Source organism: Zootoca vivipara, chromosome 3, assembly GCF_963506605.1.
Source record: "Zootoca vivipara chromosome 3, rZooViv1.1, whole genome shotgun sequence".
NCBI lineage: Eukaryota > Metazoa > Chordata > Lepidosauria > Squamata > Lacertidae > Zootoca > Zootoca vivipara.
In genome coordinates this window covers 13461699-13483742 of record NC_083278.1, presented here as the reverse complement: position 1 = coordinate 13483742, position 22044 = coordinate 13461699, and the positions used below count along the sequence as shown (strand labels likewise).

Genomic DNA, 22044 nt, shown 5'->3' with positions numbered 1-22044 from the left:
GCCAGTAAGAATGTTTACTCTGAGGGCTCCTTTGCACATTTCAGGAAGTACAGGAAAGCTAACCCCACCTTGTTTCACTAAAATAGGAAAGAACATTGCTGATTTGTTCTAGTAAAGCACTAAGGGGAGACTGCCGCTACAAGGGAAGGAATTCCGCCTGGAAAGACCAGAATTATGCTCATGGAATGATTTGAGGGATGGGGCAGGGGGAATACTTGACAGGAGCATATAAATGCTTCATGTGTGCCACAGCTGCCACACCACCTCTCAGCAATGCTAATAAGACCTTGGTTCCTGAAATCTCAAAGTGTCATTAGATGAGTGAATCAAGTTGTGACTAAGTATACATGGGTGGAATGCAAGGCAATTTTCTGCAGGTAGAACAACCTCCCCGCTCCCTGCATGCTGTTCCAGGGGTTCTCCTGACCTTCCTGAGCAGATTTGGAGCAGATGTGGGTGCATTCACATGCATGCGCATGCACACACACACACACACACACACACACACACACACACACGTGTAGATATATGTGGAACAATTTTCAGAAGCTAATAGATCCAAATGCACTACTGTGCTTCTTTGACACTGGCCTCTGCTTCCTTGGGGGGGGGGATACTTCTAGCAAGAGCTGGGTTGCACCTCATAGTGGATGGCAATAAGATGTTTGCTATGAGTCTCACGAACCTGATCAGGATAACTTTAAACTAAATCTTAGGGAGGAGGTAGACAATATTACAGACGATGGGAACATCTGGTACCGGGAATAATAGCTTGTTGATACACAGGAAACTGAAGTGGTGCTACAGAAACCTGCTAAAGGGCAGGAGACTACAAGAAGGAAGCTGCTGGAGGGAATGGCCCATAGTTTCAGTTGTACTAATACACAGTGCATGGGAAACAAGCAAGACAAATTTGAGCTCTTAATACTGAGTGGCAAATATGATCTAACAGGCATTACTGAAACCTGGTGGGATGAGACTCATGACTGGAATGTAGAAATCAAAGGGTATAGCCTATTCAAAAGGAATAGACCAGTCAGGAACTGGGAAGTAGCAGGATTATATGTAGGACTCAAACCAATGGCTTAAAGTTACAAGAAAGGAGATTCTGACTAAACACCAGGAAAACGTTCTGGCCGTAAGGGCTGTTCAGCTGTAGAATGAATTCCCTTGGAAGGTGGTGGATTCTCCTTCCTTGGAGGTTTTTAAGCAGAAGTTGGATGGCCATCTGTCATGGATACTTTAGCTGAGATTCCTGCATTGCAGGTTGTTGGACTAAGATGATCCTTGGGGGTCTACAAGTACATGATTCTTAGTTCTTTGTGGGGCAGTTCAAAGCACAAATTAACATCTTGTTCTACCAACCTGAACAAATACATGTCCAGGTTGTCAGTCTGGGTTTGGTATTCTTAATCCAAAGAGAAACATCTGCTAAGGAGCAACCTAATTCTTACTGAGATAGCCAACTTGTGGCTGAGATGTGTGGGCTCACAACTGGATGGTCCTCAGGGGCCCTCCAAAATGTGAAATTCCTGCCATGCCAGAGTTACAATGAATTTATTTTTTTTGTATGTGATGAGGAGCATGTGAGCACCCCTCTGCAGCTTGAAGTGGTCTTGCCCAGATACAAGTTTTCCACCTAAGCAGCTAAGTAAGAACTAGAACAGAGTGTTGAACTTTAGAAGCAAAGCAGATTTGGTATTTTAATAGAAAATTAGAAAGGAAAATGATTGTTATATTATACTACAGCCCCCCCAAGGCACAATTGAGGAGCAGAATGTTAAACCCTGAATGAAATTAAGCTGGCAATAAGAAAGGAGAGGGTGTTAATAATAGGAGTTTTATCACAGCTTACAAGACAATAGCCGCATGTTGGTTTTCAAATGCCCTTTTACTGATCACAATTGCCTTACTCGGGGCTTTCTGTCCCAGCTGATTTTGTATTTTATTTTTAAAGATAGAATAAGGTTTTAAGAATGTACAAGTTCCTTTGCTGGATCAGAGCAAGGAGCCCATCAAAACCAGCATTCTTTTCTTTCAACAATTTTGGACTGTGTGATAACTGACTGGCACACTCTGTACTGCCTGCCGTCTTCCTCTTCCTCAGTCCTAATGCTGCCCCTTCTAGGGCACAGCAGGCACTAGGTTGAGAACAAAACTAGAATCTGTTGCTTCCACCAGCAATTTGCCCTGGGTCCACCCACTGTTGGGTTCACCGCTTTTTGCCCTACCAGTCACACTGGGTACAGGCAGTAACGCTTGCCCATTTTCTCCATTTTTATTTAAAAAATATAACCTCCCCTCCAAACACTCACACAAATACAACCTGTATTTGCGAACCAAATTGTGGCACCGTGTAATTTGAGTAGTTTGTTGCAGTTCTACATACAGCCATGAGCAGAGTGTTCCCGCTGACTTCTGTAGGAACTACATGTTTAAAAAACTGTGCTGCTGTTTGTCACTGCTGAAATCTGAGTACTTTGGCAACACAGCCAGTTTCTAAAGGGTCAATGTCAGCAGGAAAAGGTTGGTGTCCCCCCCCCCCCTTTTGTGTTAGCAGAGCAGAAGTCTGCCCTTCGTAAGTAATCTAAAGGGAGGGGAGAAGGGACCATCTGGCCATCATTAGTATGATTTGAAAGGAATGAACAAATGTAACAATTAGTGCAGCAAAAGCTCCTAATTAAATAGGGGAGCCTCTCCAGAAAAGCTGGGCTTTCAATTTTGTACATGAATGAGACACCATGTTAATTAAAATTTGGGGGTTATTAATGCACAGCTCTCTTTGTGTGATTTAGTACCTCTAAAATTTGAAGGCAGGAAAAGTGATCCATCCACAGTGGCTGCTTAGAAACCTCTCTTATTAAGTTTAGCCTAGGAATGGGTATCGACATTTTGAAAAGCAGTGTCTTGATGCTGGGGAGGGGTAACCCTAATACACACTCAGTTAAGGCAGTTAAGCACAACAACACAACAGTTCCACAGTTTGCAGACTGTGAACATGACATCTGAACTGGACCTTTGAGGTAAGTTAGGGGTGTGTTTTCAGCTAGAGGCCTGCAGTCAGCTGGTAAATTTAGGTTGGTAAATTCCAAAGCATGCGATCTTCCACCACACCTGTTACTACACAAGTAGCAAACCATGGAAAAAAATCTCTCTCTCCCTCATGCATCAATGTTGTCTCTTTTCTCTCCCTCTCCCTGACACATGCACAGTTTGAGGGGAGCGTTCACTGGCAGACGCACAGTACATTTTAAGATCTATAAGCTGTGTTCTAGACAGCTATCTTGGGTGCTTCTATGGTATTTCCATAGCGATTTGAAATGGGGGAAAAGTGGAGTTAAAATGATAGACAGTGAAAGGCTTACAAGGGTGAGGTGGGATGCAGGGAGATGCTGTTCACTTCTCATTTAAAGGCAGGAGAAGCAGAAGTCTTCATCTGCTCCAGCTGCAACAAAACATGTCTCTCCCATACTGGTCTCTACAAGCCACAGCAGGTGCTGTAGCCTCCCAGCAGTTTGACTTCACCCACAAAGGAGCACTCTTCCATTGTCTTCCAAGACATACAGGTGCCAGCCAACCAGTTAATACAACAGAAAGCTTTGGATATTTTCATTTAATTCACAAGTAAAGTTGTATCACCAGGAAGCGCCTCAAATCAGCCAAACTCAAACATAATACACATGATATTCTGTATTTTCAGTGTAAATTATCAAATAAATTGAAACAGATTAACTTGGAGTTTAAAAATTGGTTTACTGATTAAGTAATCAGTAAACTAATTTTTAATTAATCTTTGCAAGTCAAAGAAATGATTTTCTTACAGATTGACTCTTAATTTTCTCTTAACATCATTAATGTTTTGTATGTACTCTCAGGATTTTAATTTGATAAAACTAGCCAGTTCCTGGTTTGTTGAATTCAATGTTTTGAGGAACAGTTCATATGACAGTTTATTTTTTAGGAAAGTGGCAGATTCGAAACATGTATGTTCAAATGTAGTTAGTTCTGCTGAGCTCCAACTAGATCTATTCTAGGAATAAAGCTTCAGACCAGGCTTCCTCAAACTCGGCCCTCCAGATGTTTTTGGCTTACAACTCCCGTGATCCCTAGCTACCGTAGCAGGACCAGTGGGTCCTCAAAACATCTGGAGGGCTGAGTTTGAGGAAGCCTGCTCCAGACACAGGGCCGGCCCTAAGGCAAGGCTGGGTGGCGCAATGTGCCAGGGCGCGGACTGCTAGGGGGCGCCGTGCTGCCGCGCCCGCCAGACAGCCGTGCTGGTAAACGGGGGGCGGGGCGCCGGAGGGATCTTTGCACCATGCGCCACGGCGCCAGATATGCTTAAGACAGCCCTGTCCAGACATAACAAATAGTTTGCTATTGTGACTGCTAGGAAAGATTGTGCTTGCTTGTATTGCATAGCTGCCAAGTTTTCCCTTTTCTCGCGAGGAAGCCTATTCAGCATAAGGGGAAATCCCTTTAAAAAAGGGATAACTTGGCAGCTATGGTATTGTGCTAGTACTCCCATGAAGCAAGTCATGGTGCAATCCTGAGTATGTTTACTCAGAAGCAAATGCTGTTGGGGTCAGCGGGGCTCATAGGAGCCAACTCCTACCGGTAGTGGCCATGGGTGCTTCAGCCCCCTACAATGAAATATATGAGGGGGCCAGGCCCCCACAAAGTTGATGGCCATTCCCATTCAAATGGTGTGTGTGTGTATGCAATGTGTCATGTGATTATGTGGGGTGGGACTTACCTGGGCCCCCACCATATTTTATGCAAGTTGGCTCCTGTGGCGGCCCTTTCTTCCTAGTAAGTGTGATTAGGATTGCAACCTCAGTAGCCTTTGTCGTGGTTGTCTGCGGGGGTGTGAGTTTTCTAAGGCTGCAGGTCCTGTTTCACATGGCAGGGCTTTCTTCCAAGTAGACAAACAATGAAATGTTGTCACTTGGTTTCACATCTGCATTTCATTACAGGGTTAATAGTGAAAGTGGCATGAGCGGGCAGCTACAAGAATGGACTAATGACAAGTGAAGGATGGCAACTGGACATTAAATAAGAAATGATGCGGCTAAGGGAGGAAATGATTGACATATGTTTGCAACAGGTGCGGGAAACCTGATTTTAAGAAATTGTAATAAAGCAATTCGGTTTGATTTGTAATAATTTGGAAAATCAGTAAAAAATAATTTGAAAAGAGAGAGAGAGAAATTGAAAGTGGTGCTTGATAGGTGGATGAGCTTGTAGGTGGAGTCAAAGGATCTTTATAAGTACTGTAGGGCAGTTTCCTTACTAAGATTGCTTAAGAGATAGGTGTGCAATGGAGAATTGCTTTCATTGAATGTGTGAGAGATAAAGCAGGTTATTTTAGGGGCTTTACTTTTTACTAACAATTTTAAAAGCTACAGGGAAGTGGAAAAAGGAAAAAGTGGGCGTTGTCCTTTCAGTGGGGAGATAGGAGTCCATCCTCATCTGTTTCTCCGCTTTACTGGATTTATGAGCTCCAGTATCATTACTGGGACTGGTCCAGATTCTTTTCTTGCCTCTGGATGGTATTTTAGGTTCAATAGTTAAGAGTGTCGAATTCAGCCACCTGGGCTTTCACTTGATAAAGGGGTGCTGACAGAACAGATAAGCTCCAAGTTTGTTGATTATTGCTTATCTCACAGCTCAACATTTTTCTGCTCTCCAGCTTCCAGGTTAAAAGAACAATTGATAGTTAATAAAACACTTTGTTTGAAACGAGTTAAAATCAATTAAGTCTCGATTAAAATCTGTGGAGCTCTGGAGCTGACTGCCTGGCCTAAAGCCATCTTAACCGGAACTGATCAGGCAGTTTAGCAGAGCAAGAAAAAAAAACTTAAAAGCCAATGAACACGTATGAAACTTGGCAAGGAGTTCTAACTTGCATCTTCTCCGCTTTTAGTGACTTCTGAACACTCATGTTAATTCTAGTTAAACAAATTCGCACGGGTGTTATGTCGTACTATTCTTAGAGCAGTATTTTATTTATATACCGCCCTATGCCTGGAGGTCTCAGAGCGGTTCACAGACCAACAACCCAATAACGCCCTCCCAGTAAATTAGTCGCAGAGGACGAATGTTACCTGAAGCCAAGCAACTGCGAGAAAAGCCTTTTGTCTTTCTATGAGTGATCACAATAAGTCAGTTATACTGAAGCCAAGCCACGAAGTCAACAGGACTATGTCAAGGTGACTTTGCCACTTTCGTGGGTAAAAACTTATAAGCGGGCATATGCTTTACACGGATGGACCTAGATTCCATCTTTGGCATCTCCATTTTACGTAGTGAGGCTGAGAAGAGTCTCTCCCAGCAACAGACAACAGCCACTCAGATGGCTCAAAAGTCTATAAATATTTGTATAACAAGATAGACAGCATACTTTAATATATGGGCATATCTGCTTGTGGTGAAAATAGGTGGGGGTTCTTTTTATTGTGAACATTGTCTCATTTTTTCCATACCAGTTCAAGGGCTGGCTTGTTGCCAGTTTCATAGCTACTTGGCCATGTGTTTTCGCTCTTTTAGAAAACCTTCAGGTCTCAAGACTTGCTTTATTTTATTGTCAGCACTTTGCTTTCATCTCATTAAAAGCCATTACCTGTCTTCCCAGCTCAACGACAAAACAGCTGAGGGGGTAGGAATTGCTGCATCTGAAAGAAGTCAAAGAGCGTTCACAGTTATTGCCTTGTCCTCTATTTTTTCCTCAGCAAATTAGATGTGAACTCCCTGTTGGCAAGGTTAGTTTATAATAATAAATCTTTTAGGGCTCTGAACCAGCCTGCAACTTCTACTTTAGCTTTTTCCTTTAAAGGCTGACTTCCTGCTCACTGAAAACCCCCTATTTGCTGGCTTGTTAAAACTTAGCCAGGTGCCTGTCCTTGTTAAATCTAGCTCTTATTTATGTGGCAACACCCTAAATGGTTCACATACTAAAGAAGGAAACTTTGCTTTGGACTATTGGATACCCACAAAAATAAATATGAACTAGGCAGGAACCAAAACATTTCTTCACAAAAAATCGGGGCAAATGATGAACTGTAACTTGCTGGGGGAGTATGTTTCCCTATCTCTTCCTGGGAAATAGTATGCACGAAAAGTTAAATATAAGCAGCTTTAGGCTGTGTTTGCAAATACAAAATAATATATTTCTTTCTTGCTTAGTTTGCCCTCTTTGTCTAAAATTTAAGGTAGTTTATTCACACAGGGAGTACAGCTGTGAGCATTTGGGAACTGGATGGTGTTCTTCATGAAAATGTGTAGAACATTTGGGACAACTTCTAGATAGAACTAAAGATGACTTTTGTTTAGTTACTTTCCATTCTTCTTGGTGGTCTGCAGTTCACTCCACAAGTGTGTTTCACTCCACAAGTGTCCTAGTGTGTTTCTGGTGAATAGTCAGCTTACAAAAGAGCAACATGAATTACTCATTGAGAAAACTGGAGGGAAAATTGTAAGGAATTAGGGATGAAAGAACTTTAAAGTACTGTATTAAATTGTAAATAGGATGGAATAGCAAACCAGATATTTCCCATGCCATGAGGTTGCCTCAGAAAACAGTGGGAGGAAAGATACTGGCAGTGCTATGTGTGTAGAATCAAATATTTTTACTAGATCTAAAGGGAGAATGTGAAATGCTGTAAATATAATTTGGTATCCTGCCCTTATTAACTTGCATGAATTTGTTTGGAATTTCTCCAAGGATTTTGCTTTCAGAATAGTGAGGTAATTTGGGGTTGGTTTCCACCTGCAAAAAGCTTTGTCGGAAGGCATATTGATTTGCAAATGGTCTTTGATGACTTTTACAAAAACTAACTTTACTAGTTCTTGCATTTTAATGTAGTGCTTGGACCGGTTTTTTTTTTTTTGAAATATTTGTTTCCCACCTTTTAAATTGAAATAGAACCACTGAACTAGGCAGATAGCAATTCTGGTTTGGGAACATTACAACAATACTGGGAATAAAGCAGAAAAAAGAAAACCCAAGAATCCAAAATGATTAAGGGTTTGGAGCATATTTCCTACAAAGAAAGCCTAATATATTTGGTCCTCTTTCATAAGACGGTAAGATAGGCATCTATCAAATTGTGAATGGACATAGAGCTCTCCCCTTCTGCCCTTGAGAACTTCAAGTCACCCAATGAAATTCAGTAGTAGATCCCAGGTGAAAGAATTTATTCAGGCAATAAGGAATTTGCTGGCACAAGATATAGCCTTTCACTGGGATGCTTTTAAAAGAAGAGTGGGCGGATTCATGGAGGATCAAGCTAGCCACAACAGCAAAATGGAATGAGCCATGTTCAGGGGCAAAAGACCTCTGAACCCCCATTGTTGGGGAGTAAAGAAATGGAAAACCATTGTCTTCATCTGTGGCTTAGAGACATCTGACTGACTACTATTAGATACGAGATAAAAGAACAAGTCTCCACCATGGTGGAGCCTCACTGCTGGTGAAGAATCTATTCACCATCCTACACATGCCATCGCAACACGAAATTAACTTCCAAGTTTAATGCGGACATACTTTTTAATCTAGCAGCGAGTTAGACAAGTCCTTTGTCTAAGTCAAGGGCAAAACGAGAGACATATGAAAGGACTCTTTTATAAATTTTAAAGAATTCTTCCATTGTGAAATAGCAATGAAGTTGAGAATATGCTTTAGAAATAAAAGGGAAATCAGAGCTCATTAGGGAGACCTCTTTTTAAAATCTATTTAATGCAAAATGAAAGCATCTATGTAGAGTTGATTCATTTCCCTGATCCACAAAAGGAGCTATGATGATGTAGCACAGAGGACGTCCCCTTCCCCTCCTCTTGAGGCTGAGCCCCTACCAAATCTTTGCCTACAATTCTTCTTCCATGGGTGACTCCAAGCTGGGCTGTGGAACCAGAGCTTTAAAACTCACTGGGGACAAGATTCCAAAGCTCAAAGATCCGGATGGTGTAAAAATGTGAGTTTTCCTAGTAGAGAGCGAGTCAGCGATGGCTTGAGGGTTCTCATCAGCACCTGAAGATGGTGGATTTGTGTCTACCCTCTCAATGTGCAAATGAGGAGAGCAATTGACTGCAGGATCTGGGGAAATGGAAACTTGCTCCGCCTGTAATTCCTTACTTTGGGCTCCCAGCAATCTTCTCTTCTGGCTGTTGTGTAGAATAAAGTACAGTGGTACCTCTACTTACAAATAACTCTACTTATGAATTTTTCTACTTACAAATAGAGCTCCGTCCGCCATCTTGGATGCGGTTTAGATAGGATTTTTTCTACTTACGAATTTTTAGATAGGGTTGCTTCGACTTACAAATTTTTTCTCCCAATGCATTCCTATGGGATTCGACTTACAATTTTTTTCGACTTACAAATGTGTGTTCGGAACACATTAAATTCGTAAGTAGAGGTAGCACTGTCATGCAAATGACTACAGTAATGGGTGCTATGGTGCCGCCCCAGACATACCATACCTATTGTAAACACAAATGGAGAGTGGAGTCACCATACAATTCCCAGCCGTTGAGGTGTGTGTGGTTCCTCTTGGTCAATGTCAGGCTGCAACGTGTTGATAAGAGATGTCCCATGTCCCTTTTGGACCAGTCCCGACAGGTGGAGCATGAAATTAACTCCTTTGTGGTCTGTTAGCATCATCCCATTTTGACATAGATGAATGAAGTATTTCCCTGTTGGTTCAGTGGGGATTACGTGCTCATAGAGGGCCACATCCTGTCTTTAGCAATTAAGAAGGTTATCAGTTATGTGTATTTGCTTCTGTGAAGGCTTTGCAGTAATGATATCTGTTGAACTGTTTGTTCAGTGAATTACTTTGTGCGTATTACAGTAATTGGTTTAATTAAGGTAAATTGATGCAGAATTAGATATGCTATCAGTGTGAAAGGAAAGTAGCTATCAAGTCATTTCTGTCAAAAATAACACTTTGTTTATATCCTGCCATTTTATGCAAATATACAATATGCCTTGTATGAAATAAAGATAATACAAAAATGAAGTATTGCCAAAAATGCATATGAAAGCGTATTACATAACTAGGACGTTTTTCAAGGATTTTGAATTCTTATTTGCACATTTTAAGTAGTTTTATACCCGAGGCACTTTACAAAAGAGAATAAAATGTAAATACAAAACCCTCCTAAAAGGCCACCAAAATAGTCAGCTAGATTAAAAGTGTATCTCAGAAATTGGGGGAATAAAAAAGGGTCTTCCCCTAGCACCAGAAAAAGAATCAGGTTCAAGATGTCCCACTGAATCCAAGGAGAGGAGAGACATGGCAGGGACTGTGCTACCCTAAGCGCCTCCTTTCTTTGCAAAGTGCCCAGCTGTTTGTTTGTTTTCCCATTTGGGCTGCAATTCCCTGCACACACGCTTACATTCGAGCAAGCCCCACTTGAATCCAAGGTGACTTACTTCAGAGGAGAGACACACACAGGGACTGTGCTACTCAAAGTAGCTTCTCAATGTCCCCAGCGTCCCCAAGAGGGATGCAGTTTTGTGGCCAGAGGGGAAGGCAAGGAATACCTCTGTAGCATCACAAAGAGAAGCTGAGAGGAAGGGGGAGCCTTAGGTGGCTGTGTCACATTTGAGAAAACAAAATAGCATGGCCAGCCCAGTTGCCCACCCCGGGCAATGTGCACCCACTTTCCCAGTCCTCCGCTATTGTGAGGTGTCTTACCAGAGAAGGAGGGGAAATGGAGCATCTGTGTGTCAGGATTCTCATTCTCTCCTGTGCTGCTTATGCCCCCCTGGCAGCCGATATTGCTTTACATATACCGTTTTCCAAGGTGGGTGGTATTTTTAATGTTGGTCCACTTTTGCCCTTCCCACCATTATGACCCGAACCCCAAAAGAGAACTGGCCCCATGGGGTTTGGAATTCCCCCCCTTTCAATAAATCAACTCCAATGATATACTCAGGTTCCTGAGAGACTAGCACAGTTGCCCCAAAGCGTCCAGACTTCCCCAAAGCTAGGCATATTTTTACTTGCGTAGTACGCTCTTCCCCATCTCCATAGGCATTGATATATACTGTGGCCCCCTAATACAGGGTTGCCATGTATTAGGGTTACCTCTGCTCCAGTATCCATGAGGGCCATTACATGTTGTACATTCGTTCGAGACCAATATATGGTCAAGGGTATATGAGGGCGCTGATCTCCAGGGATGGCTGTCTTCCTTAGCCTTATCTCCGGAGTCTTGCCATCCCCCTAAAACCATGGGCTGAGGTATCTCCCACCCCTGGGCCTCCTTCCAAGAGAGATAGAATGTCTCCTCTGGTGGAGTGGTTGGGACGGCTGGGGTGGCCCCTTACTTGAGGATTGCTGTCTGTCTCCCTGTGACTATCAGCACACCTCTGCTTCCACATCTTACATATATTTCAGCTGTTGCAATACCGCCGATGTCCACTTTAGACACTCCTGCCTTGAGGAGCTCCATAAACATTTGCCCCCGTGTCATCTTACCAGCCGGCTTCTTGGTTTGCCTAAACTTGACTTGCTGGAACTTCTCCCCCACCCTTGCCTCATGTGCCCAGGGTTTGGCAACATTCTCTCTGTGGACCTCTCCTAATTGACTTAAAAGCACAACCATCTCCCCCACTACTACCCCCTGTGCAGGCCCAAGCAATGCTAATAGGCAACCTCACATGTGGGGAGGGAAGCCCTTCATCAAACGTGCTCTCATCCCTGCGGTGAGACGCTGGAAATCAAGTCCTGCAAACCTCTGCAAGTAAAGTCCAGTCTGCATAGCCATCCTTTGCAACTGCTCTATTGCTTCATCAATTGTATGCCATGAGGGCATCTGTTCCTCCCAGTCCATCACGGCTGGGTATCTAGTTCGGACTGCATGTGCGACCCAATCAAATAGAGATGCAGCGACACCAGGGTTAGGCGTACGTAGGTACTGATTAATCACTGTATCCCTGGTCAACGTGCCCAATTTGACTACTCATTCATCTGCAGTACAGTAAAGACTGCTAGCTCCTTGGTCCCACAGTCTCACCAACCATTGGCTCACTCTTTCCTGGATTCTGCCTATTATTTCTTGCTACGTCTGCTAACACCTGCTGCATGTAATCTCTAACGATCCTAGTTGTTTGAGTACCCTGCGGCTTACCAGGTAGTCCTTTACTCTTATTAGTAATCAGTGGCTGTGCAACAGCCACCCATGTACTTTCATCCCCTTCCTCATCCTCAATCCATTCACATTCATCATCATCTGAATCCCAGATATCCCTATCCCAAGTCTCAGGGTTCCAATCCCTAGAGGCAACCAAAGCCCATACTTTATGTGGACTGGGGATAATTCATTTTCTCGCCTGCAGGCGATGTTTTAACTTGGCAAACCGAACAGCCATAGTAGTGGCCCGTCCTTCTGCTATATCTCCTCTTCTCCTGGCACTTTCCAGTGCTTCTCTTAGAAGAGCCTCCTGATCCTTCAAAACAGCCATCTCCTCCGTTTGCAAAACGGAAGCTCAGGAGCACGTTTGGTTTCCAAGGCAAAGTTCGAAAACTGGAACACCTACTTCTGGGTTTACAGCGTTCGAGTTCCGAGTTGTTCGGGAACTAAGCTGTTTGAAAACCGCGGTACCGCTGTATCTGGGATACAGCAATGTCTGAACATCTCACCAGACACAGGAGGGCAGTTAAAGGCATAACAAATAGAGAAGCCTTCTAGGAAATGTGGACTCCTTTCTTTAACCTTGTTAATGACCAAAAGAAAGACCTCCTTATACCAACCACTCAATAGTCTCAGTGGAGAGGTTACATCAAGTAATATGTTTGAATGTTGAATGTGTCAGTGTATGTCTAGAGACAATGGATAAAATAAACACCATTAGCCGTACTGTTGGATAAGTGTTTAATGGTTATTGTATTTGTTGAAAAACCAATTCATTTTTTTAAAGTATCATTTTAGTATGATTATAATTTGCAGGCATCTATTTTAGTGACTGTGCAGCTTCTCTTAATTCCACAAGTATTTCTTTCACGTTTGAAACAGACACAAGGAAGGGAACTTGTGTGTATATCATGTAAAAGGATCCAACTATTTCAGAAACAGAAATCAAATGAAGGAAAAAACCTTCTGAAGTTTATATACTATAGCAATATATTGTCCTAGTCATAATATGGGCTGATGTCAAATAAATAGTCAAAGAAAACAAGCCATATATCAACCATATTAAAAAATCTAGAAAGCTATAGTTATAGAAGGCTCCCATATGGTGCTATATGGCCGACAAATAATACATACTCAATTAACTAAGATGTGGAACTTGTAGAAATCCTCTTTAACTGCGGATTTTTTCTCTTTTGGCATCAGTAAAAAAAAATGGGATCAGATTTAGGAAAGGAAAGGAGTATCTCATCAGAACGATAATAAGCAAAACAAGCTTTCTACATGTACCACCACAAAAATGGAAAAACAGCTAGTAACAAAATATAATTTATTTAGATTTGTTTTAATGTCAGAATCTGGGGTTAAATAAAATATAACTTTTATATGCACTAAAAAAGAAGCAGCTTTCTTATACTTGTTGGATTATTTCAGAACAGCTATATTACAAATAAGCTTCTTTGTTCTTAAAATAATATAGCTGATTAGAGAAGGTATTACTTTCAAAGGCAATTATTCAGGTGTAGAGATTATTACCTATATTCCTGTGGATCAAAAGTTCATCAGGCTAAGGCAAACATAAGCTTGCTCGATTAAGACTTGAGTTGATTACCTCATTTATACGTCAAACCATTATGTAGTCCTAGTAAGAGCTGGATAATCAGTACTTACGTTTCATACCATCTAGAATGGCACTAACCTTCACATCCACTGTGCTCTTTTATCTAACAATAAATGATCATTAGATGTGCCAATCATTTCAACTGTCCAAACTATAATTTTAAGCCAGCAACTGGCTCATTTCCCTTACTCCTAAGTGTCGGTCTCAGGGTATCAGGCTAATAATGTGCATTGCACAGAAAACAAAACTTCCCACACTGCATCTTTAAATTGTTTGTTTTTGCTGTGAAATTGCTTTGGAATATTTTATGTGAAGCAATTCATGAACGCAATAAAATAAAAACTGGAAGCGTGCCTGGTTTTGTGTAATCCAAAACTCACACCACTTACTGTTCCCTATTCATTTATACAAATTTTGGCACAGGCTTCATCCACCTGGCGGTAACTTGTGAAAAATGCCAATTTATGGAATTAGAATTCATATCGTATCAATATTTAGGTGTTCAGTCAAAATCCAGTTGTATAGGCATGCCTGTAGCTAGATTGATGGGCCAAATAAAAAGCATCTTAGCTGGATATTCTCCATCTGTATAGAGGTGCATGTGGATCTTCTTGATCATGCCCCATAATTCATCCGACTCTTTTCTGGAAGGAACCAGCTCCCTATTGTGGCCGGAAACTCCATTAGCTCTCCCTTTGAATTTGGGTTCCCGTTTCCTTGCACTTCCTGCCTTGCCTATCACCTTTCCTTTCCTTTTTTTTAATTTAAAAAGACTTTATTTATTTTCCTTTAAAAATATCATACAAAACAAAATCATAAATAAATCATAGAAATCATAAGAAACAAAATCATAACCCACCACCTTCAAATCATATTACACCAATAACATAATGTAACATAATGTAACATAAACATAAACTTGAACTCAAACAATAACATAAGCAGCATACAATAACGTAAACTTAAACCAAACTAAACATGAAACTTAAAACTTAAACAAAAATAAACATAACCCCTTTTTCCTCCCCGCTCCACCCCCTATGACTTCCAGCCTTTCCTATAAACTGATTTTACTTCCTTTACTTTTCTGCACACTCTTTTCTGTCTTTTTCCTTTCTTTTCTTTGTTTCTGCACCCTTCATAAATCTGCTATAAGATTTTTCAACCTGCTTTTTCAACCTGCTTTCTTAAATATTGGTTAAATGGTTCCCACTCCTTTTCTACCTTTTCTTTGCCTAGACTTTTTGGGACTCCTTCTTTTGTTGCCAAATTTTTATATATAATTAATTTTGATAGCCAATCTTCTTTACTTGGAATTATATCACTTTTCCAATTCTTAGCAATTAAAATATCTTTTGTTTTGATTTCTTCACTCGTCATTCCCAAAAGGAATATTTTCGGTTCTTTCTTGAATGAATGCTTTGTTACCTTTTTTAACTCTTTATAAATTTCTTCCCAATATTTTTATTTTTTTTACAATTCCACCATATATGCATAAACGTACCTATTTCTTCTTTGCATCTCCAGCAGATATTACCATTACTTTTGTATATTTTTGCCAATCTCGTCGGGATAAGGTACCATCTATACTGCATTTTGTAGACATTTTCTTTTAGATCATAATTTATAATATACTTTAAATCTCTTTTCCAAAATTTTCCCCAATTTTCATACAAAATATTTCCCCCTAAATCCTGTGCCCATTTGATCATAACTTCTGTCGTCAATTAATCTTTTGTCTCCCAATCCAATAGCAAATCATACAATTTTTGTATATATTTCCCTTTCCCTTCTAATATAATTTTCCCAAATTTTGGCATTTCTTTTTCAAATCCGATTTCATTATCTTTTTTAAACCGTTCATTAATTTGGAAATACTGCAGCCACTCGTTGCAGTATTTTTTAACTTCATTATATTCTTTTAGCTTCCAATTCCCATTCACTTCTTCAAGCAAATCTTTATAAGTTGGCCAATTATCCTCCATATTATTTTTTCTTACTGCTTCAATTTCTTTTGGTGATACCCACCAAAGCACTTTTGGCTCCAATATACATTGATATTTTTTCCATATCTTATACACTGATTTTATTATGATATTATTCCAAAACCAGTTATATTTTTCAATTTTATCTTTCAATAAATATAAATGCCAACCATGTCCCAGCCCAGCACCTTCTAGATCCAAAACTTCACCATTTTTCACTTCCATCCATTCTTTTAATCACCATAGGGTCGTCGCGTCATGATATAATTTGGAAGCTTGCTCTTTCTTCATTTTTTATCCCTTCCTGCTTCCTTATTCCCACTTCTCCAATTGCAGCTCATCTCACAAAGGTCTGGGAGCATTGTATGTTAAAGCCAATTGTGCAACAAAAAACTTATGATCATGGATAATACTGATGCATCTTGAAAGGGACCATATCCCTATCAAAGAGATGGGGTAGCCTATAGCATATTGGGGGATGGGGGGGCTCATAAAAGCCATTCCCTCAGTATTCAGGCTGCTTATGCATCCCGGTGTTGAATAAGAAACAAATGTAGAGTCAACTGTAATTCAGTGGCAAAGTATCTCTACAGAGTATCTCCTTTTCCAGAATCTGGTAGGAGACTAATTAATTACCACCTTGCATGGGCAATTTATCCAACTGAAAAGAAAGAGGAAGTAATGGAAACACTGTGTTAGGAAGATATTAGAAATCACAGTGGTTTAATCAACAATTCAGTTAAACCACTGGATCTATCCCCCCCCCCCCAGGTACTGGGTATTTCGCTCATATTTCAAAGAAAAACACTATGGTCTTGAGCCTAACCCATCTTATTTCAATAAAATCCCTTTTATTTCCATAGACAACTCAATCTGACCCTCTCTGCTAAACACAGTAAGTGGAAACCAAGATCTATTGAATCTTAATGTAGGCTGCAATTCTATGTGCACCTCCCATGGAATACATTTAGTACCGAGTAGACCAAAGAAGCTGCAACTTTTAAGTTAATGGGGCTCGAGTGAAGCCTAACTCTTTGATTAAGCCACATCAAACAACTTACTTCAGTGCAATCATGAAATAAAATACAAGGGTTCTCCTTTATGAATAGCCCGTCTGTTGCACCTTTAAGAAACTTGAGCATTTAATAAATGCTATTAAATAGTACCCTTAAAAATGAATGAAGGAATCAATCATCTTCGAAGTACAAAGTAGTAATCAGATGAAACAATCAGTGCAAAACCTTTATTGTATCATAGTAACTTCAAATGTTGTGAAACAGTTTTCTACAATCTTGAGTTTTTCTTCAGAGAGCAGATTTTCCTGCTTCAGTTTTGCGATAAGTGCTTCTAAGGATTTGAGCCTGCTTAAGGTTTTCCTCTCCTGGATTTCTAAAAGGGCTATTTTGGAGTGAAGCTTTGCAATTTTCTGCCAGAGTTGTTCCCTGTCAGAGTCTTGCCTACAATATGAATGCTCAGTCTGCAGAACATCAATTCCACTGTAACTGGCAATACATGCAGATGTTTCCGATTCTATGTTTATTAATTCCTGTTCTTCTGGTAGAAATGAACCCTCTAACAGTAAGGGAGTTCTTGAACCCTCAGAAGGAACTATAATGGTGATAACAGAATCTTTATTACCATTCAACTGTTCTAAAGCTTGTGAAACAGTGTGGAGCAACACAGTGTTTTCATCAGTTTCTTGCAATTCCACTGAACAGCTTGCAATGGGAAAGTCCAGTTGATCAGATGGAAGGTCATTAATTGGTAGAGTGATATTGTTTAATTCTGGAGATGAACCCAAGTGTTCAATATGTGACTGTGGAACTGTGACTTTGGAATCTGAAAGGCGCTCAAGACATGAATGAAGATCATGAACTGAAGTTTGCAAAATTGTGGTTGTGCTACTGAAGATGTTATCTATAGAGTTATTAAAACTACAATTTTCTGGGGAGCTGTAATCGTGGGCTGCTGAATTCTGCACATCAGCTGGCATTAAGACTGGGCTGGTCTGCTCCGTATTCTGTGTAACAGACTTAATTAGACAGGAAACGTCATCTGCAACTTTTACTGTGTTCTTAAGCAGTCCTTTCTTTTCTGGAGACTTGTTTAAAGTTGTACAAAGTGCTTTTCTATATAGGCTTTCTTCAATGATATTTTTCTTTGGTGAAGCAAGTTTAAGAGATGCAGTTGCTACACCCATATCCCTTTGTTTGACATCTATTTTCTCTTGTTTTCTTTTCTGGGAAAATCCTTTTTCCTAAAGAAGAGAAAATAATTGATTTTATTAAAGTTGTTACAACACATTGCATGGTGGTTCCCTCTCCTATATGGTATTACAGCATAATCCTATGCATGTTTTCTCAGATGCAAGTCCAACTGTGGTCAGTGAGGGCTTACTCCACAGTAAGTGAGCACAGGACTGCAACCTGAAATATTATTCCATAGTCCCGCCATTCAAAATAAATTTGAAGCTTGCACACTAATTGATAGCATCCACCTACTACTCCACTCCAATAGACTCCTTTAAAGTTCTAATACTGAAGTACCGGTAATGACCGATTTTAAAGGTCAGTTTAACAATCAATACTTCTGATATCACATTCCAAAAGCAAAGTCTAACACAAAAATTAGTAGAGTACATTAGACACACAGACACACACACACAAACTTGAATTCCTCACTGGGCCATCAAAAGCCCCTGGGAGAATACAAAAGCAACTTAAAATGCATATATAAAATACCATACAGCCTTAAAGAGAGCAGAAAGGTTCAACTGGAAACACTCTTTAAGGTAACTAAACCCAGAACAGAGGGACGCAGGTGGCGCTGTGGTCTAAACCACAGAGCCTAGGGCTTGCTGATCAGAAGGTCGGCAGTTCGAATCCCGGCGACGGGGTGAGCTCCCGTGGTTGGGTCCCAGCTCCTGCCCACCTAGCAGTTCGAAAGCATGTCAAAGTGCAAGTAGATAAATAGGTACCGTTCCAGTGGGAAGGTAAACGGCATATCCGTGCGCTGCTCTGGTTCGCCAGAAGCGGCTTAGTCATGCTGGCCACATGACTTGGAAGCTGTCTGTGGACAAATGCCAGCTCTCTTGGCCTATAGAGCAAGATGAGCCCGCAACCCCAGAGTCATCCATGACTGGACCTAACGGTCAGGGGTACCTTTACCTTTTAAACCCAGAATGTTTGGGTATAACGGTACAAACCTTTCACAGAAGCCCATTTTGGTATATAGCAGTATAATTAGTTTTTATTAGCAAAAAACCCCAAGTCCCATGATGTTTAGCAAAGCACCCTCCACTCTTGTTTTGGAGGGAAGAAGACACAGTATCTCCTCCCTCCCACCTAGTCCTTCCCAGGCATATGTTTACTTGGGGTTTTAAACAAATATTAAACAGTAGTCCTGCCCCCTAACTAATTCAGGGGCAGGTGGCCCCTGGGTTGGCATCATCCAGCGGTCTCAGAACAGAGCCAGAGGGTGGATCAAGAGGGTGCGGATTGTGCACATCCTTACACTGTTTTACACAGTTTGTTTCTAATTTGAAATTCTCTGTTTTACCTGATTAACGGATGATGAAAAAATAGTCGGCACTGCTGTCGTTTTCAAATATCGAATGCCCCATCGTACATCAAGAGAATCTGGTGTAAAATGGTCACTGCAGAGAACCTGGTGCTTGCTGGGAGTCCAAGTGTCACGTTTCATATTCCGTAACCATTTCTCTAATCTTTCTTTATCATGAAGAGGAAATCTGCTTTAAAATATTTTTTACAAGAACAGTATGTTACACTTCAAGTAAAATTACATGCAACCTTTTAGACTTTATGTGCAAAAATATCCATTTAAATTTCTTACAAAACATACTTAGCAAGAACGAGAGCTCAGGATAAATTATATGATTTAAATAATGCATCAGCCAGTGACATAACATCACAATTCAGCCAGTGACATAACATCACAATTCAAAGGGCTAGCACTGACACATAAATCCTAAATGGCTTAGGATTTGGGTATCTCAGGGACTGCTTTTCCCAATGAAACTGCTGCTTCATTAAGATCTGCCTTGGGTCTTCATGGCAGGGTCTCCATTGGGTTTCCCAATGAAACTGCTGCTTCATTAAGATCTCCATGGGTCCCTCCAGACAAGAGGCAGGTGATGATTGGAGACAGCTGAAAATCTTCAGCTTCCCATGCTTTTTAGGTCAGTATTGTAGATTCAAATTTTATTTATTTGTGCTGCTGCTATTTTGATAAACTTCACAAGGGATATAGCTTGTTTGTGTAGGGAGCTTCTCTGGAAACTTCGCTCTGAAGAGCAGGATGTCAAACAAATGCTAGGCATTCATATGGACACTGTGAGCATTCACAATAGTATCACACAGTATGTTGCTGGTAAAAAGCATTGATCATATTTTGAAATGGGCTTACGTGGTCTTTTTAGACAACAACAGGTACAGTCCTCCAGATCTAGATCTTGGCTAGCAGGTCCTGCCTCTTTTTCCTCAATTAGGTCCCGACTACACTATGTTTGTCTGCTAGTTTGCACCTTGTTAACCAAGCTGTATGTAGCCCCCCTAGAGACACCATTCTTACTGGACCCAGCCAATCTTAAAGTTGACTATCAGGCAAGGTGCAGAGAAGAGGATGAAATACATTACTTTTTGAAAACCTACCCTTTTTGAATGGATGCGTGTAAAGTGCTGAGTATTTATTTATTTTGGACAATTTATTATAGCACTTAGAAACAATTGTAATTTAAGAAAATTGATACAATGCAGCATTCAACAGCAGTGTGAAAGGTCATGTATTTAAGTGCCGAGTAGCCAAGCAGAGACACAGGTTCACACCGGGTCTACCAGATATACGTGCTTACATGAATCTGCCAAATGACAGCTACCCTTTCAACACAAAAGTTTCAGTGGACTCCCACTTTCTCCATTCCTTTACTTCCCAGTCCATATTTACATATCGTCCGTTCTTTTTCCCCTAAACAAATGTTTAGGGGTACTCTCACTTTGACTCAAGAAAATCACCATTTTATAGTCCAAATCAGGAAGAATAAATACAGTAAAATAACAAAAAAGTACAAAGATTATGAAAATGTTTAGGGGTATGCATACCCATGTCCCCCCAGAAAATAAACACTGCATATCGTTCAATTGCAATCAAACCTCAAATCAGTTTACAAAAAAACAACCACACAATCCATTACATTTATCCATAAAAGATTATTAAAGACAGATTAAAACACGTCAACATCTGCGTGTCTCTGGACAAATTCCAGAGGGGGCTTCCTGTTGGGCTGCAATGGATTGCTCTGAAGTCAGTTTTTAGTGATAGCTGATCCACGGCCATTTGCTGTACCTTTGAGGACTATTAATTTGTTCAGTATCTTGGAAGAACTGCACTGTCTGCTGCTGTGCTTGGAGCACCCTATTGTGACGTTTGGAGCACCCATGTTTGTAGGATATTGACTTGGAAAGGCATTCTGCCTCCAGTGACCTTTGACAGTGACTTGCCACTCCTACCATTCTTGTTCATGGAACATTTATTTGATTATTAGTTTGTGACTCCATGCACATATTATACATCTTCTGTTTATGAATTCTGAAACAGTATAGTGTTATAAAAATATTGCTAGTGTATTATTAACCAACGTGTTGCTTGATGTTGTTCAGAGTGTTCCGTTCTGCAACACATGGGGTTTTCTTTGGTGTCATTTCAACACCAGCTGGAAAAAAGAAAAATCGCCCTCTATTTTGCCACAACCCACTCTCCTTCCCCTCCGCTTCATGACACCACCCACTTCCATCTCAGCTGGCGGGTCGGGTATCGCGCAGCCCGTCCCTTCAGCCTCCCCTTGGTACTCACGGGTAGAAGCTGAGCTTCCGCTGGTCCCGGGCGCTCTGCCCCGCTCGGTTCCGGCAACAGGTAGCAGCGCAATACCGAGGCATTGCGAAGCGGAGGCCGCGGGAGGAGGCAAGGCTCCGCCGCGGCCAGATAAAACCTCCCCCCCCCGGAGCCTCCCGGGTGCAAGGTTCGTAAAAATAAACAAACAAACAAACAAAAAAACCGAGCAGCGGTGAACGCAACGCCTCCCAATCCTCCACTGACTTCCGCTTCCGGGAGCTGCTTTCGGCTTCCGGCCCCTCGGCCCCTCGGCCCCGGAAGCCGGGCGCCGGCCAATCACCGAGTCACCCCGAAGCAGAGCCACAACAGCCTCCTTCCACGTGCGCCGAAAGCGGGTGCGCCGCGTCAGCCGCCCGCGGGCGGCCAATCAGGGAGCGCTTCGTGGTGGTAGGAGCG

The 22044-nt window shown here is 41.3% G+C and overlaps 1 protein-coding gene across 2 annotated transcripts; it reads right to left on the bottom strand.

Moving 5' to 3' along the window:
- Positions 1 to 13568: 13568 nt before the first annotated feature.
- THAP5 (THAP domain containing 5) lies at positions 13569 to 21842 on the bottom strand. Of its 2 annotated transcripts, none has more exons than XM_035110072.2 (3): positions 21610 to 21842; positions 19300 to 19492; positions 13569 to 17998 (listed from the first exon to the last, which is right to left on the bottom strand). In XM_035110072.2, exons 1-3 carry the CDS (start codon positions 21690 to 21692, stop codon positions 16985 to 16987), a joined length of 1290 nt encoding a protein of 429 aa, XP_034965963.1. In that variant the 5' UTR covers positions 21693 to 21842; the 3' UTR covers positions 13569 to 16984. The 2 variants fall into 2 exon arrangements, with proteins under 2 accessions (XP_034965963.1, XP_034965964.1); XM_035110073.2 differs by having other exon boundaries at positions 19300 to 19489.
- Positions 21843 to 22044: the final 202 nt, after the last annotated feature.